This window comes from Lampris incognitus, chromosome 15 (assembly GCF_029633865.1).
Source record: "Lampris incognitus isolate fLamInc1 chromosome 15, fLamInc1.hap2, whole genome shotgun sequence".
Classification (NCBI taxonomy): domain Eukaryota; kingdom Metazoa; phylum Chordata; class Actinopteri; order Lampriformes; family Lampridae; genus Lampris; species Lampris incognitus.
In genome coordinates, this window is record NC_079225.1 from 42,066,000 (window position 1) to 42,080,559 (window position 14,560).

Sequence of the window (14,560 nt, forward strand, 5' to 3'; positions counted from 1 at the left end):
CAGGTATTCACGATAACGTCTTAAAACCCCGCCCCCCCCTCCCCCCCGATCCGGACGTGAAGACGCGTCGCGGAGTCGGACGCGTAACGCGCGTCCACGCCAGCCAAACCTGTGCGCGGCCGTGACGCGCGGCGCTCTACTTAAAGACGGATTAGCGCCCGCGCTCCGTTCAGACGCCGCGAGGAGCTGCTGCTGCGGGGCGCGCGCCATGCAGGACGGCGGGGCTGTCCGCTAGAAGAGGCGCTCCGGTGCATTCGGTGCGCTTGCGGCGCCGCACCCCGGACGCGCGGAGCCGGCGAGACGCCGCTTGAGTTGCGCTTCACGTTTTTGTACGTCTGGTACGAGGACCGCCACCGTCTCCGGATGAACAGCCATGGGGGAGTGGACCATATTAGAGCGTCTCTTGGAGGCGGCTGTCCAACAGCACTCTACTATGATCGGAAGGTAAGAGGTGAGAGCAGGAGATGCCGAGGGGTCTGGGACGGTCGACGCGTCCGTTGACGACCAGAAAAAGTGACGTTTTGCGAGAACGTCGTGCGCAGGTCCGTTTCTCAGAACTGCTGATTGCACGAGCGGCGACACGCTGGCGCCGTGCTTAGCGCGGTCCTGGGTCCTGGGTTCGAGCCCCGGGGTGGTCCGACCTTGGGGGTCGTCCCGGGTCGTCCTGTGCGTGGAGTTTGCATGTTCTCCCCGTGTCTGCGTGGGTTTCCTGCGGGTGCTCCGGTTTCCTCCCACAGCCCAAAGACATGTAGGGCAGGTGAACCGGCATGACTAAATTGTCCCTAGGTATGAATGTGCGTGTGCGTGTGCGTGTTGGCCCTGTGTGATGACCTGGTGGCCTGTCCCGGGTCTCCCCGCCTGCCGCCCAATGACTGCTGGGATAGGCTCCAGGATCCCCGCGAGCAGGATAAGCGGTTTGGATAATGGATGGATGGATGGCTGGATGGATGGCTGGCTGGCTGGGTGGATGGATGGATAATTGCGCAAGACAGCTCTAGAGGTGCGGATATATTTCCTCTAAAGAATCTGGGTGGTGGGAGGAAAAGTGGCCGAATGTGACTAAAAAGGTGAAATTGTCCAAAAAAATTAATAAAATCACATGCGCAGTGTCACGCGAGTCCGTAACGGTGCGACTCCCGCAGAATAAACCAAATCGCCGGATGCAGCGATTTCATCTCCAAAGTGATTGGACGCACGCGCGAAACGATTGGACGCGTATGCGTAAAAAGGTGCATCGGAAAACCCCGCGTGCTCGGGCGTGGAACGTTTTCCTCCAACGCAGATTCGGCCTAGCGCGCGCGCCAAAAAACACGCCGAAACCCCGAACCGAGTCTTGGCTTGTTTAAATTGGACCTGTTGTCCTTTGCTCCACAGGATCCTGCTCACAGTGGTGGTGATCTTCCGGATACTGATCGTGGCCATAGTGGGGGAGACGGTGTACGACGACGAGCAGTCCATGTTCGTGTGCAACACGCTGCAGCCGGGCTGCAACCAGGCGTGCTACGACAAGGCGTTCCCCATCTCCCACATCCGGTACTGGGTGTTCCAGATCATCATGGTGTGCTGCCCCAGCTTGTGCTTCATCACCTACTCGGTGCACCAGTCCGCCAAGCAGAAGGAGCGGAGGTACTCCACCGTCTACCTCTCCCTGGACAAGGACCAGGACTCCATGAAGCGGGACGACAGCAAGAAGATCAAGAACACCATCATCAACGGGGTCCTCCAGAACACCGAGAACTCCACCAAGGAGGCTGAGCCCGACTGCCTGGAGGTCAAGGACATCCCCGCTTTGACCATGCGCACCGCTAAATCCAAGATGAGGAGGCAGGAGGGCATCTCCAGGTTCTACATCATCCAGGTGGTGTTCAGGAACGCGCTGGAGATAGGGTTCCTGGTGGGCCAATACTTCCTGTACGGATTCAACGTGCCGGCGGTGTACGAGTGTGATCGATACCCTTGCATAAAAGACGTCGAGTGCTACGTCTCCAGGCCGACGGAGAAGACGGTGTTCCTGGTCTTCATGTTTGCGGTCAGTGGCATCTGCGTGGTCCTCAACCTGGCGGAGCTCAATCACCTCGGATGGAGGAAGATCAAAACGGCCGTGAGGGGGGTGCAGGCCAGGAGGAAGTCCATTTATGAGATCCGCAACAAGGACTTGCCCAGAATGGGCATGCCTAATTTTGGCCGTACCCAGTCCAGTGACTCTGCCTATGTGTGAGGGCCCTTGCCGCGAGGCGGTGGTCTGCAGGACAGATGTGCACAGCAATCATCAAGGATGTGGGAGGACCACGTGTCTCACCGAGCTCCTCGTGAGATCGGTGGGGTGTCGGGCTTTATGCGTCTTAGATGGACAAGCAGAAAAAGAAAAAGAAAAATAATGGAGAGAGAAAAAGGAAAAACCAAATGGACCAAACATTTGTTTCTTATATTTATGAGAATAAGGCACGGATGCAACTTAAGTGTTTTAAAAAAAACGTGTAAAGTGCTTCTTAAAAGCATGTACACTCATATCCGATTTCAAGTCTTTCAGTCTCTCTCTCTACTCTCTCTCTCTCGCCGTGTCTGTCTCTACTGTCTCTCTCTCTGTGTCTGTCTCTATTGTCTCTCTCTCGTCCAGAGGAGACGCTCTCCGTCTCTCTCTACTGTCTCGTCCAGACTCTCTCTCTCCATGTCTGTCTCTACTGTGTCTCTCTCTGTGTCTGTCTCTATTGTCTCTCTCTCGTCCAGAGGAGACGCTCTCCGTCTCTCTCTACTGTCTCGTCCAGACTCTCTCTCTCCATGTCTGTCTCTACTCTCTCTCTCTCTGTGTCTGTCTCTATTGTCTCTCTCTCGTCCAGAGGAGACGCTCTCCGTCTCTCTCTCCTGTCTCGTCCAGACTCTCTCTCTCCATGTCTGTCTCTACTGTGTCTCTCTCTGTGTCTGTCTCTATTGTCTCTCTCTCGTCCAGAGGAGATGCTCTCCGTCTCTCTCTACTGTCTCGTCCAGACTCTCTCTCTCCATGTCTGTCTCTACTGTCTCTCTCTCTGTGTCTGTCTCTATTGTCTCTCTCTTGTCGAGAGGAGACTCTCTCTCTCTCTCTCTACTCTCTCTCTCTCGCCGTGTGTCTCTACTGTGTCTCTCTCGTCCAGAGGAGACGCTCTCCGTCTCTCTCTACTGTCTCGTCCAGACTCTCTCTCTCCATGTCTGTCTCTACTGTCTCTCTCTCTGTGTCTGTCTCTATTGTCTCTCTGTCGTCCAGAGGAGACGCTCTCCGTCTCTCTCTACTGTCTCGTCCAGACTCTCTCTCTCTCCATGTCTGTCTCTACTCTCTCTCTCTCTGTCTCTATTGTCTCTCTCTTCTCTCTCTTCTCTTCTCTCTCTCTCTCTCTCTCTCTCTCTCTCTCTCTCTCTCTCTCTCTCTCTCTCTCTCTCTCTCTCTCTCTCTCTCTCTCTCTCGCCGTGTCTGTCTCTACTGTGTCTCTCTCCTCCAGAGGAGACGCTCTCTGTCTCTCTCTACTGTCTCGTCCAGACTCTCTCTCTCCATGTCTGTCTCTACTGTCTCTCTCTCTGTGTCTGTCTCTATTGTCTCTCTCTTGTCCAGAGGAGACTCTCTCTCTCTCTCTATACTCTCTCTCTCTCTCTCTCGCTCTCTCTCTCTCTCTCTCTCTCTCTCTCTCTCTCTCCGTGTGTCTCTACTGTGTCTCTCTCGTCCAGAGGAGACACTCTCTGTCTGTCTCTACTGTCTCGTCCAGACTCTCTCTCTCCATGTCTGTCGCTACTGTTTCGCTCGCCGTGTGTCTCTCTTGTCTCTCTCTCGTCCAGAGGAGACTCTCTCTGTCTCTCTCTACTGTCTCGTCCAGACTCTCTCTCTCCATGTCTGTCTCTACTGTCTCTCTCTTCTCTCTCTCCGTGTCTGTCTCTATTGTCCAGAGGAGACTCTCTCGCTCTCTCTCTGTCTATACTATCTCTCTCTCTACTCTCTCTCGTCCAGAGACTCTCTCTCTCTCTCTGTCTCTACTGTCTCTCTTTCTACTCTGTCTTGTCCAGACTCTCTCTCTCGACTGTCTCTCTACTCTCTCTTGTCCAGAGACTCTCTCTCTCTCTCTCGTCCAGAGGAGACGCTCTCTGTCTCTCTCTACTGTCTCGTCCAGACTCTCTCTCTCTCCATGTCTGTCTCTGCTGCCTCTCTCTTCTCTCTCTCCGTGTCTGTCTCTATTGTCTCTCTCTTGTCCAGAGGAGACTCTCTCTCTACTCTCCCTCGTCCAGAGACTCTCTCTCTGTCTCTACTGTCTCTCTCTCTACTCTGTCTTGTCCAGACTCTCTCTCTCTACTCTCTCTACTGTCTCTTGATCAGAGAATCTCTCTCTCTTGCTCTCTCTCTCTCTACTCTCTCTACTGTCTCTCTCTCTACTCCCTCTCGTCCAGAGACTCTCTCTCTCTCGTCCAGAGGAGACTGGGCGTATTATTGCACTAATAAGCCAAAAATGATAGGCCTACCCGGTTTGTGCTGATCAGGCGTTAAAACGACACTTCAGCGGTTAGGCAACACCAACTCTACCACAGCAATACACACAATCCAGCAGTTTCCAAGGGACGCAAACTCCTTCACACGTCTTCAGCGTAACACGCCACATGCTCATCGTATCCGTCTCTCGCCTCACGTGTCTGGTACAGCGTCACAGCATAATCTCGTAGTGACGTCATAGTTTCGGTTGCCTGTCGTCACACCGCCGACCTTAACCCATGAGATCACCCCTCAACGCCGGGGCGACGTCTGTGACTTCTTTGTATTTCTTAGCTTCCGATTTTTCTAATTCCTTATTTGATTTTTTAAAATTATTATTATTATTATCATTTGCTTTTACACCCAAGCGCCCATTCAACACGAACTTCTTGCCCATTTCTTTCATTTGTGACTCATCTCTCTATTTTGCGTCGTCAAAGTGCCATATGTGTACATAAATATATACATGATATATCTACTGAACGGTCTGTAACCTTTATCCGGAGCTATGAGTCCATGGAATCCCCACGATGGACCATGATGACAGCTTCCTGTCCTATCTGTGCAGCTGTGGTATGTGTGGACATGGTGGGTGGTGGGGGGGTGGGGGTGGGGGGTTCAATCGATGACGGAAACCTGCAGCACCAACCAACCATCTCATATTCCAGGTTTACAGATGAACTGCGACCGTCCACCACGAACTGGAATCCCAGCTGGACGAGAGGCAGTGCCACTACACTACTGCCGATGGCGCTATACCATTTTTTTTTTGGGGGGGGGAGAGAAACGGTGGGAGTCATGTCACTGTAAAAGAAACCTATCACGTGTCTGTAATAAAGATGGAAGCCGTTTACCCCGGGCGAGTTTGGTTTGTCACGTCAATGCTTCAGCACCGACACCCCCACGAGCCTCAGTGGGCTTCATGTTTGTTGAGCCTTTAAACTCGCCGGGTGTTTGTCGTGTTTGCGGGAAAGATCTTGGAACTTCCCTTTCAGAATTCCCTGAGCTGGCCTCTTAATTGTGTTTGCCGCTCTGATTGAAACCCAAAGGCGGCTGACAGAAAGGGAAGGTGGACCGGGCCCTGCAGCCTGGCTGGGGGGGTTTATGGACCGCTCTACTCAGGTCCACCAAACAAATGTGAAACGTGGCATCCGGGTGGCGTGGCGGTCTATTCCGTTACCTACCAACACGGGGATCGCCGGTTCGAATCCCCGTATTACCTCCGGCTTGGTGGGGCGTCCCTACAGACACAATTGGCCGTGTCTGCGGGCGGGAAGCCGGATGTGGGCATGTGTCCTGGTCGCCTCCTCTGGTTGGTTGGGGCGCCTGTTCGGAGGGGGGGGGTAGCGTGAGCCTCCCATGAGCTACGTCCCCCTGGTGAAACTCCTCACTGTCAGGTGAAAAGAAAGCGGCTGGCAACTCCACATGTATGGGAGGAGGCATGTGGTAGTCTGCAGCCCTCCCCGGATCGACAGAGGGGGTGGAGCAGTGACCAGAATGGCTTGGAAGAGTGGGGTAATTGGCCAGATACAATTTGTGAGAAAGGAGGGGGGGGGGCAAAATCAAATGTGACCACCAACAATCCAACATTTGAAACGCCAAAGTCGGCCTTCGAGTCTTGTCAATCAGAGATGTGATCTCGGTGTTAGCCGGATACGACAACAAACTCCACCGGCCTGGTTTTTATACCTCCCTTCATTCAGTCAAGTCCGACCCGGGTTACTTCTTCCGCGAAAAAGAAGGGAATAACACGTTTAATGTACTGTGACTATCACAGTCACAACTCGAAGCACAAGAGACCAGTGCACATGTCAGTCACAGTGGTGCAAAAAACCAAAAAAACTCCTCAGGTGAAAATATCTGTAAGTCCAGAAGGAAGAACTAAAACACCGTGCGAGCGGCGTCAAGGGAAACCCAACCTTGGCAGGATTTCCCAGCCTGTCACAACACAAGCTAACATGAAGGCCATTGCAGACTAACTAGTACGCAGACCCCTCGATTTTTATATCAACCACGTGCAAACTTTTCACAAGTACTGCATTGACTGACGATGCAGCAAAGACGCAAGATTACTGCAAGAAGTGAGAGGTGAGACGCCATCATTTCCCAGTATATACTGTTAACCCACCACAAATGTAGAATGAGGCTTCTTGTGCCAACAGCCACGTGTTGTTTTGATGCCACTGAGCCGCTCTGTCCTCCTCGGCCAGGACTGTCAATAAAGACAGGCCGGACTCACTTCCACCGGAGGCCGAGGTCACCGGCAAGGTCACTCGCGATACGCTGATGAGTGCTGCATCCTCGCCCCGCAGAGCTGGAGGAGTACTCCTCAGCTGGCCACTCAGGGAGGTGGCTACTGTGTATGCGTGTCGGTCAGGACAGGCAGTATTTGACTTTTGAGGAGGGGCTGGCTGGGCGGGTGGGCGGGCGGGTAGCAGCGCCAAGATGACTGTGCAACTCCAAGGAGGAAAATCGAAGGGCGGCGGCTCCAACGGATCAATCACAAATCCACCGGGGATTTTTAGATTCTCTCCTCAAACAAACGACAAGCTCCGGCGGGCCGGCCGCTGATCGCCTCCGCGTACGGTGCCCGCGACGCCGCAGCGTCGAGCAGCGGCTCGGCGCTTGGTTTCATCCGGGGCAGTGTATATCGTGCGTTGCTGCTTTGCACATCAGCAACAGGAACCTCAAACCGTGGCGGTGTTAGCTCCATGCTTTACTTATTGAGTTACATAAGGGTCTGTGCAGCCCCCCCCCCCCCGTGCATCGCCCTCATCGGTTCAACGTTACCTGCCTGCTCTCGGCGCTGGATGCAAATATGCAAATCAAAACGTGGACATGAATAATTCCTGTGCCTCCCATCAAAGCCTGGGTGGAGGGGTTGGTGATTAAAAAGTCACAGATGAATATGAGGGATGGAGAATTATCTCAGGAAAGGCGTGCAGGTTGTTTTTGGGGGGTGGGGGGGGGGTCTTTTCAAACAGATCTGGCGGACTGGATTACCCCTTCCTAATATTCCACATTGCATCGTAACCTTCGCGGCAACACGGCACGGGGTCAGACCGGTGTAGCGATACTTCCTGCTAAAAATAGCTAGCGTCTGAGTGCACAGCCAGCCGGTTGTCACATCCCCCCCCCCCCGCCCCTGTTCTCAACACAGAGCATCTTTTGTGTGCAAAGTACCCAAAGTGTACCGAGGACTACAGCCGGTACTGATTCATGGTGGCGACCCCTGTTCTGGTGGTTTCTCCGTGAGCGTCTTGTTTCAGATCACACTTAACTACAACCGTTACCCATCCATTTCCCCGAACCGCTCATCCTGCTCTCAGGGTGGCGGGGATGCTGGAGCCTACCCCAGCCGTCGCTGGGCTGACACCCTGGGCTAACGCACACACCCACCCACACACACTCACACCTAGGGACAATTGAGTATGTCCGAGTCACCTGACCTACATGTCTTTGGACTGTGGGAGGAAACCGGAGCGCCCCCGGAGGAAACCCACATAGACGCAGGGAGAACATGCAAACTCCACACAGAGGACGACCCCCAAGGTTGGACCACCCCGGGGCTCGAACCCAGGACCTTCTTGCAGTGAGGCGACCGCGCAAACCACTGCGCCACCGTGTCGCCCCTACAACTGTTAGAAAGCTACAACATAAGTTCCCCTCCTGTAAAACTCATTATCCTTAATAATCTACACATGTAATTTTTTTGGTTTTGGTGAAGCTCATATACCCGACCTTTAAGTACAGTTGGCATATGTAAGAGATCACTATTTTCAAAGCGATGGTGCTGAGTCTGCCCACCTCCACCCGAGAGCCATAGTAATGCTGTGGAGACAGTATTATGTATGGCGGCTTATAATTTATGCATGTAAAAATAATATTCTTTTAGCGCCACCAACGTTGGGCCTCATTCAGGTACTGGTGTCTGGATTCGTTGAGATAAACTTGAGGGCTGAAAACCCCAAAAGAGACAAGCTTGTCTGTAAGATAATTCATGAACGAATTTCGCCAATTCCCGTTTGCGGCAGCCTCACCCAGCACCGTCCACGCAGCGTCTTTGTCCACGTCCGCGTCTCAAGTTTTGTCTTAGAGAGCCTGGTTTGCTTCTTCCTGTGGGCCCAGGGACCAGGGCCCTGCCTGGAGCTGTGCCCGAGGAAGTAACACGGGGCAGGCTAAGCTAACTGCTAGCCCATGCAGACCGGCACTTCCAACAGTCATCCTGATCTGGTGTTCGTTCCCTGGGACAGCAATATATGTGTTAGTTTGGATATACACTCACTGGCCACTTTATTAGGTACACCTTGCTAGTACCGGGTTGGACCCCCTTTTGCCTTCAGAACTGCCTTAATCCTTCGTGGCATAGATTCAACAAGGTACTGGAAACATTCCTCAGAGAGTTTGGTCCATATTGACATGATAGCATCACGCAGTTGCTGCAGATTTGTCGGCTGCACATCCATGATGTGAATCTCCCGGTCCACCACATCCCAAAGGTGCTCTATTGGATTGAGATCTGGTGACTGTGGAGGCCATTTGAGTACAGTGAACTCATTGTCATGTTCAAGAAACCAGTCTGAGATGATTCGAGCTTTATGACATGGTGCGTTATCCTGCTGGAAGTAGCCATCAGAAGATGGGAACACTGTGGTCATAAAGGGATGGACATGGTCAGCAACAATACTCAGGTAGGCTGTGGCGTTGACACGATGCTCAATTGGTACTAAGGGGCCCAAAGTGTGCCAAGAAAATATCCCTCACACCATTACACCACCACCACCAGCCTGAACCGTTGATACAAGGCAGGATGGATCCATGCTTTCATGTTGTTGACGCCAAATTCTGACCCCACCATCCGAATGTCGCCGCAGAAATCGAGACTCATCAGACCAGGCAACGTTTTTCCAATCTTCTATTGTCCAATTTTGGTGAGCCTGTGCGAATTGTAGCCTCAGCTTCCTGTTCTTAGCTGACAGGAGTGGCACCCGGTGTGGTCTTCTGCTGCTGTAGCCCATCTGCCTCAAGGTTCGACGTGTTGTGCGTTCAGAGATGCTCTTCTGCATACCTCGGTTGTAATGAGTGGTTATTTGAGTTACTGTTGCCTTTCTATCAGCTCGAACCAGTCTGGCCATTCTCCTCTGACCTCTGGCATCAACAAGGCATTTTCGCCCACAGAACTGCCGCTCACTGGATATTTTCTCTTTTTCGGACCATTCTCTGTAAACCCTAGAGATGGTTGTGCGTGAAAATCCCAGTAGATCAGCAGTTTCTGAAATACTCAGACCAGCCCGTCTGGCACCAACAACCATGCCACGTTCAAAGTCACTTAAATCACCTTTCTTCCCCACTCTGATGCTCGGTTTGAACCGCAGCAGATCGTCTTGACCATGTCTACATGCCTAAATGCATTGAGTTGCTGCCATGTGATTGGCTGATTAGAAATTTGCGTTAACGAGCAGTTGGACAGGTGTGCCTAATAAAGTGGCCGGTGAGTGTATGTGTTAGTTTGGATATATGTGTTAGTTTGGATATATGTGTTAGTTTGGATATCGTGACGATCACGAAACGAAATGACAAATAAAGTGTTCCTGATTCCTGGCGAATGAGGTCCGTTGCTCCGGTGAAGTAGTTTTCCTTCTTAATAGTTTATCAGTTGTAGGTGAAGTATTTGCTATTTTCATTTGGCCAAGGGAGACAGGCCTACTGTAAACGGGGCTTCACCTGAGCACAGCATTACGAGTCAAACTGTGAGCAACAAAGTTGACTGACAGCCAGAAGGCACGCCCCTATTCCATTGGCGTTTCTCTGATTGGTCAGAGGGATAGCGAGTGGGGGAGGGGGGGAGTGACCGCCCACCTTTTCAGTCGCCGTGGTTCCAGAAGTGAATTTTCCATTCCCTTTCTTCTTCGCCTTTACGGAAATTTCTTTTATTACTGATTTTCGGGCCTGAACCGAACTGACGATAAACGGAGACACGCTCCATGAAAACACACAGCCAACACAAGACAATTCTGATTACAACTGAGCTCCCTAAATTCAACAATCTCCAATCTAATACCGTAACCATCCGCAGAGTAATACTTCTTAACTTCTGATACGTTGTTGACACACAACTGTGTAGGCATGTGACAAAACGTTGCCAGTCAATGCATTTTGGGGACTGCAAATAAATTGAATATCCATGTTTTGCCTGCGAGACTACGTTGATTAAAGGATAATTCAGCCTGGGTTTTATGTCCGTAGTTCAGCTAATTTCAGCTAATAACTTTTAACTCTGGCTTTCATTCTCACTTCACAAGAAATGGGTTGAACCAGACTCGTTGAAAACGTGTATTGACCACTTGTGGATATCTGAAATGTCTAGCCACACCTGTCAGAACATGCTGTGCAGCTGCCAGTCTGTGCTATCCAACCACTGCGATGAATCCAGAGTGATGCTGCACGCTTGGTTTTCCACCTGCCTCAATGTGCACGTCACCCTTCTCTTTGCGGCCGCACACTGGCCCCCTGCTGCTGCCTGCATGAAGTTCAAAACCTTTCGGATGACGGCATTTCAGGGACTGCACCGACTCACCTGCAAACCCATATTAATCCATAACAGTGTTTCTCAACCCAGTCCTCAAGGACCCCCTATCCTGCAGATATTCATTGTAACCCTGCATAGGTAGCCCTGCTTGTACTTACTCGACCAATCATCTCGCAGCACTTCATTATGCAAGGTGTGCGACGTCTGACAAAATTCGTTGCTGATTGGTTGAATAACTACCAACAGGTATACCTATTCAGGGTTGCAAAGAAAATATGCAGGATAGGGGGTCCTTGAGGACTGGGTTGAGAAACACTGATCCATAACGTCCCGCATTAAAACAGCTAAACGCTAGGTTCCGATTTTCTCTCGCCTCACCCCAAAATGGTGGAACAAACTCTTGTCTTCCATCAGGGCTGCAAACTGGCTTACCTCAGACATACTAAAAGGCCAAAACAGAAAGTGTTTCTCTTCCAGGCCTACCTTGATCCACGGATGGTTTCCAAGCATGACTTTAGTGCTGATTTTTTTGGCATCGAGCGGCTAATTCGTATTGTGAATCCCTCGTTATTGGCGTAACCATTGGTGATCTCCCCACTGTGCAGTCCCACTGATGCACCGGACACGACATGCCCTTTTGGCTACGTTACAATTGCTATCCGGTGCTGTAAGAGGCCTTTAAGTTCACCCACAAACACCTCTGCTGACTGCCGAGTCGTGGCTTTGGGCAAAAGCGGCCGCTAAATAAGGAGCTGCACGGTGGCCCAGTGGTTAGCGCTGCTGCCTCACAGCAAGAAGAAGGTCCTGGGTTCGAACACCGGGCCGTCCCAGGTCCCCTCTGTGTGGAGTTCGCCACGTTCTCTGCATGGCTGTGCTCCGGTATCAGACAAAAGACCCGCACCCTGTGCTGATGGCTCCCGGCCATTTTAACTGAGCAATGTTTGGATCTAACAGAGGTCTTCCATCAGGTACCGTTTCCTCCCACCAAAAAAGCCCCTGATCAAGGTGCACCGCGGCTGCCCACCGTCCCTAGTGGGTGCACAGAGGGTGGGCTGAATGTAGAGAGTGCATTTCCTTGTATGTATGTACAGTATCTTAAAAAGCGTGAATACAGATTAAAAAGCATCTCTTCTCCCTCCTTTCCCTACCTTTCCTCATCTAGTCTGTTCCACTTTTTTTCTATTCTGTGTGGGTCCTGGTGTCAGCGTGGCCCGGCAGTCGAGGTTGTCCTTGAGGGCTGCGCTCCACTCAGCCAAGACGGGAATGCTCACTTTAAGCTGGAACACCATAAAAATGAAAATTTAAAAGGCCTGTGTTTTTACAAGCCAGCGTCTGTTCCACCGCATTGTGCGTGTGTGTGCGCGTGTGCGTGTACGAGAACGCGTAAATGTTTGTGTGCCCTTGCATATGATCATGTGTGAACATGTCCATGTACATGCTCGGCGATGCATGTGGGTGTGTGTGTTTGTGTAAAGTATGAGTGAGTGTATGTGTGTGTTTGTGTGTGTGTGTGTGTGTGCGTTCCCTTGCAGGAATACACAAACCAGCAAGCACTCAGAGCCACTCAGAGTCTCTTCAGGCACATAGCCCCTCACCATAAATATTCAAGCTATATCGGCTTACAGCGTACTCTTATGATCAATGGGCTGTCCGTCAGGCCGGTCCTGGTCGGCCGGCGCAGCGCCTCTAAAATGGGGTTGTCGACCGTGCAGTTTTTTGTTTTCCGTCATCAAATTACAACGATGGTCCCTGGCACTAACGACCTAATTTTTTTCCGCCCTCTTCAATCTAACGTCACGTCTCAAAAGGCCGTGATCACGTCGGCATAAATTACACACCGTGTGGCCGCTGTTGCTTTATCGTCGTGCGGGCGAATACGATTTAGAGGATTTTTGAGCTGCCGCCCGTCAAAATCTGCCACCTCATTTGTATTTCGGTGTTTCAAATCCGAGATATTTGTTCGATTTCCGTGTTCGCCTTTATCCCGCTTTCCCTGGCCAGGTCACCGAGGGAGAAGAAGCTCCTTAACATCAGTTGTGACTGCCTGCTGAAATAACACGTACGGGCGGTGTATGATTTACTTGCAGGTTGCATAAGGAATATAGAAAAAAAACCCACAGTGATGTAAAATAATATTCTGAGGTTAGGGCTTCTCTCCCACTTCATTGAATTCAGGGTGGCGGGGGGTGAAGCCTATCCCCAGCAGACGACATGCAAAAGGCGGGGAAATACCCTGGAAATGTGTGCCAGTCCCACTGGGTTCCCCTGAATCATCTGACATGCAGATCTTTGGACTGTGGGAGGACATTTTTGTCCACCCAAAGGAAAACATACCTTGTCTATGTGATGCTAAAGTGCTCATTGGCTGGCAGTACTGCTGGCCCCACCCCTCCCTTAACAGAAACAAGGACTGTCCAATCAGAAACCACCATGGTCTCGGCATGGCCTCACGGAAAAACCGGATGGATTGTGTGTTCCCGGTGTGACGTCACTCGGAGGCACCTCTGATTGGCTCGTTCAAATGGCACCATTTCATCACATAAAGAAGCTGGTGGGACATGTTATTCAAGTGCGGTGAAAGCATGAATATGTTGATGGTAAAATCTACCCCAACACTAGACTAGGAGCGTCCGGGTGGCGTAGTGGTCTATTCCATTGCCTACCAACACGGGAATCGCTGGTTCAAATCCCCACACTACCTCCGGCTTGGTCGGGTGTCCCTACAGACACAATTGGCCGTGTCTGCGGGTGGGAAGCCGGATGTGGGTGTGTGTCCTGCTCGCTGCACTAGCGCCTCCTCTGGTCAGTCAAGGCGCCTGTTCAGGGAGGGAGGGGGAACTGGGGGAAATAGCGTGATCCTCCCACACGCGACGTCCCCCCGGTGAAACTCCTCACTGTCAGGGGAACAGAAGCGGCTGGCGACTCCACATGTATGGGAGGAGGCATGCGGTAGTCTGCAGCCCTTCCTGGATCGGCAGGGGGGGAGCAGTGACTGGGACGGCTTGGAAGAGTGGGGTAATTGGCCAAGTACAATTGGGGAGAAAAAGGGGGGGGGACTAAACAAAACGTGTTGTCCACGATACCCCGCCCATTTTAAATGACGTTCAAAAGCATCACGATTTATGTGGCGGCAGCGACTAAACTAGCAGACTTGACTGTGAGCGATGGCCGGCGATGTGAATCCAGGCCTATCTTTGCGCAGAAAGAGAATGACAAACGCTCACCCCCTCCATTCACAAATACCGCCGTGGTGCTCTTCAGCAAGGCATCTAAACCCTCAACTGCTCCATTAGAGCTGCTTGGTAGCCGAGAGCAGAAAGATTGTGGCTGTGCCGAGGCAGATGCTAGCCGTGAGCATGTGGAGCTATGCAAACGTAAAGCCGGGCGGGGATGGAAAAGGAGAACGCATGCTGAGTCAATGCTCGCTGGATAAATAAACTGACAGGAGAAATGTCATCCTTCGTTTCTTTCCCCCTCTGTCATCTACCCTGCTGTCAAGCACGGCTTTCTGGGTACGAGGAAGAAATGCTATAAAAAGTATTCCTAAC

General features: G+C 51.7%; 1 protein-coding gene across 1 annotated transcript; it reads left to right on the forward strand.

The window, feature by feature from the left end:
• The first annotated feature begins 373 nt into the window (after window positions 1-373).
• On the forward strand, window positions 374-2,218 carry gjd2b (gap junction protein delta 2b). Its single transcript, XM_056295011.1, has 2 exons — window positions 374-444; window positions 1,375-2,218. Exons 1-2 carry the CDS (start codon window positions 374-376, stop codon window positions 2,216-2,218), a joined length of 915 nt encoding a protein of 304 aa, XP_056150986.1.
• Window positions 2,219-14,560: the final 12,342 nt, after the last annotated feature.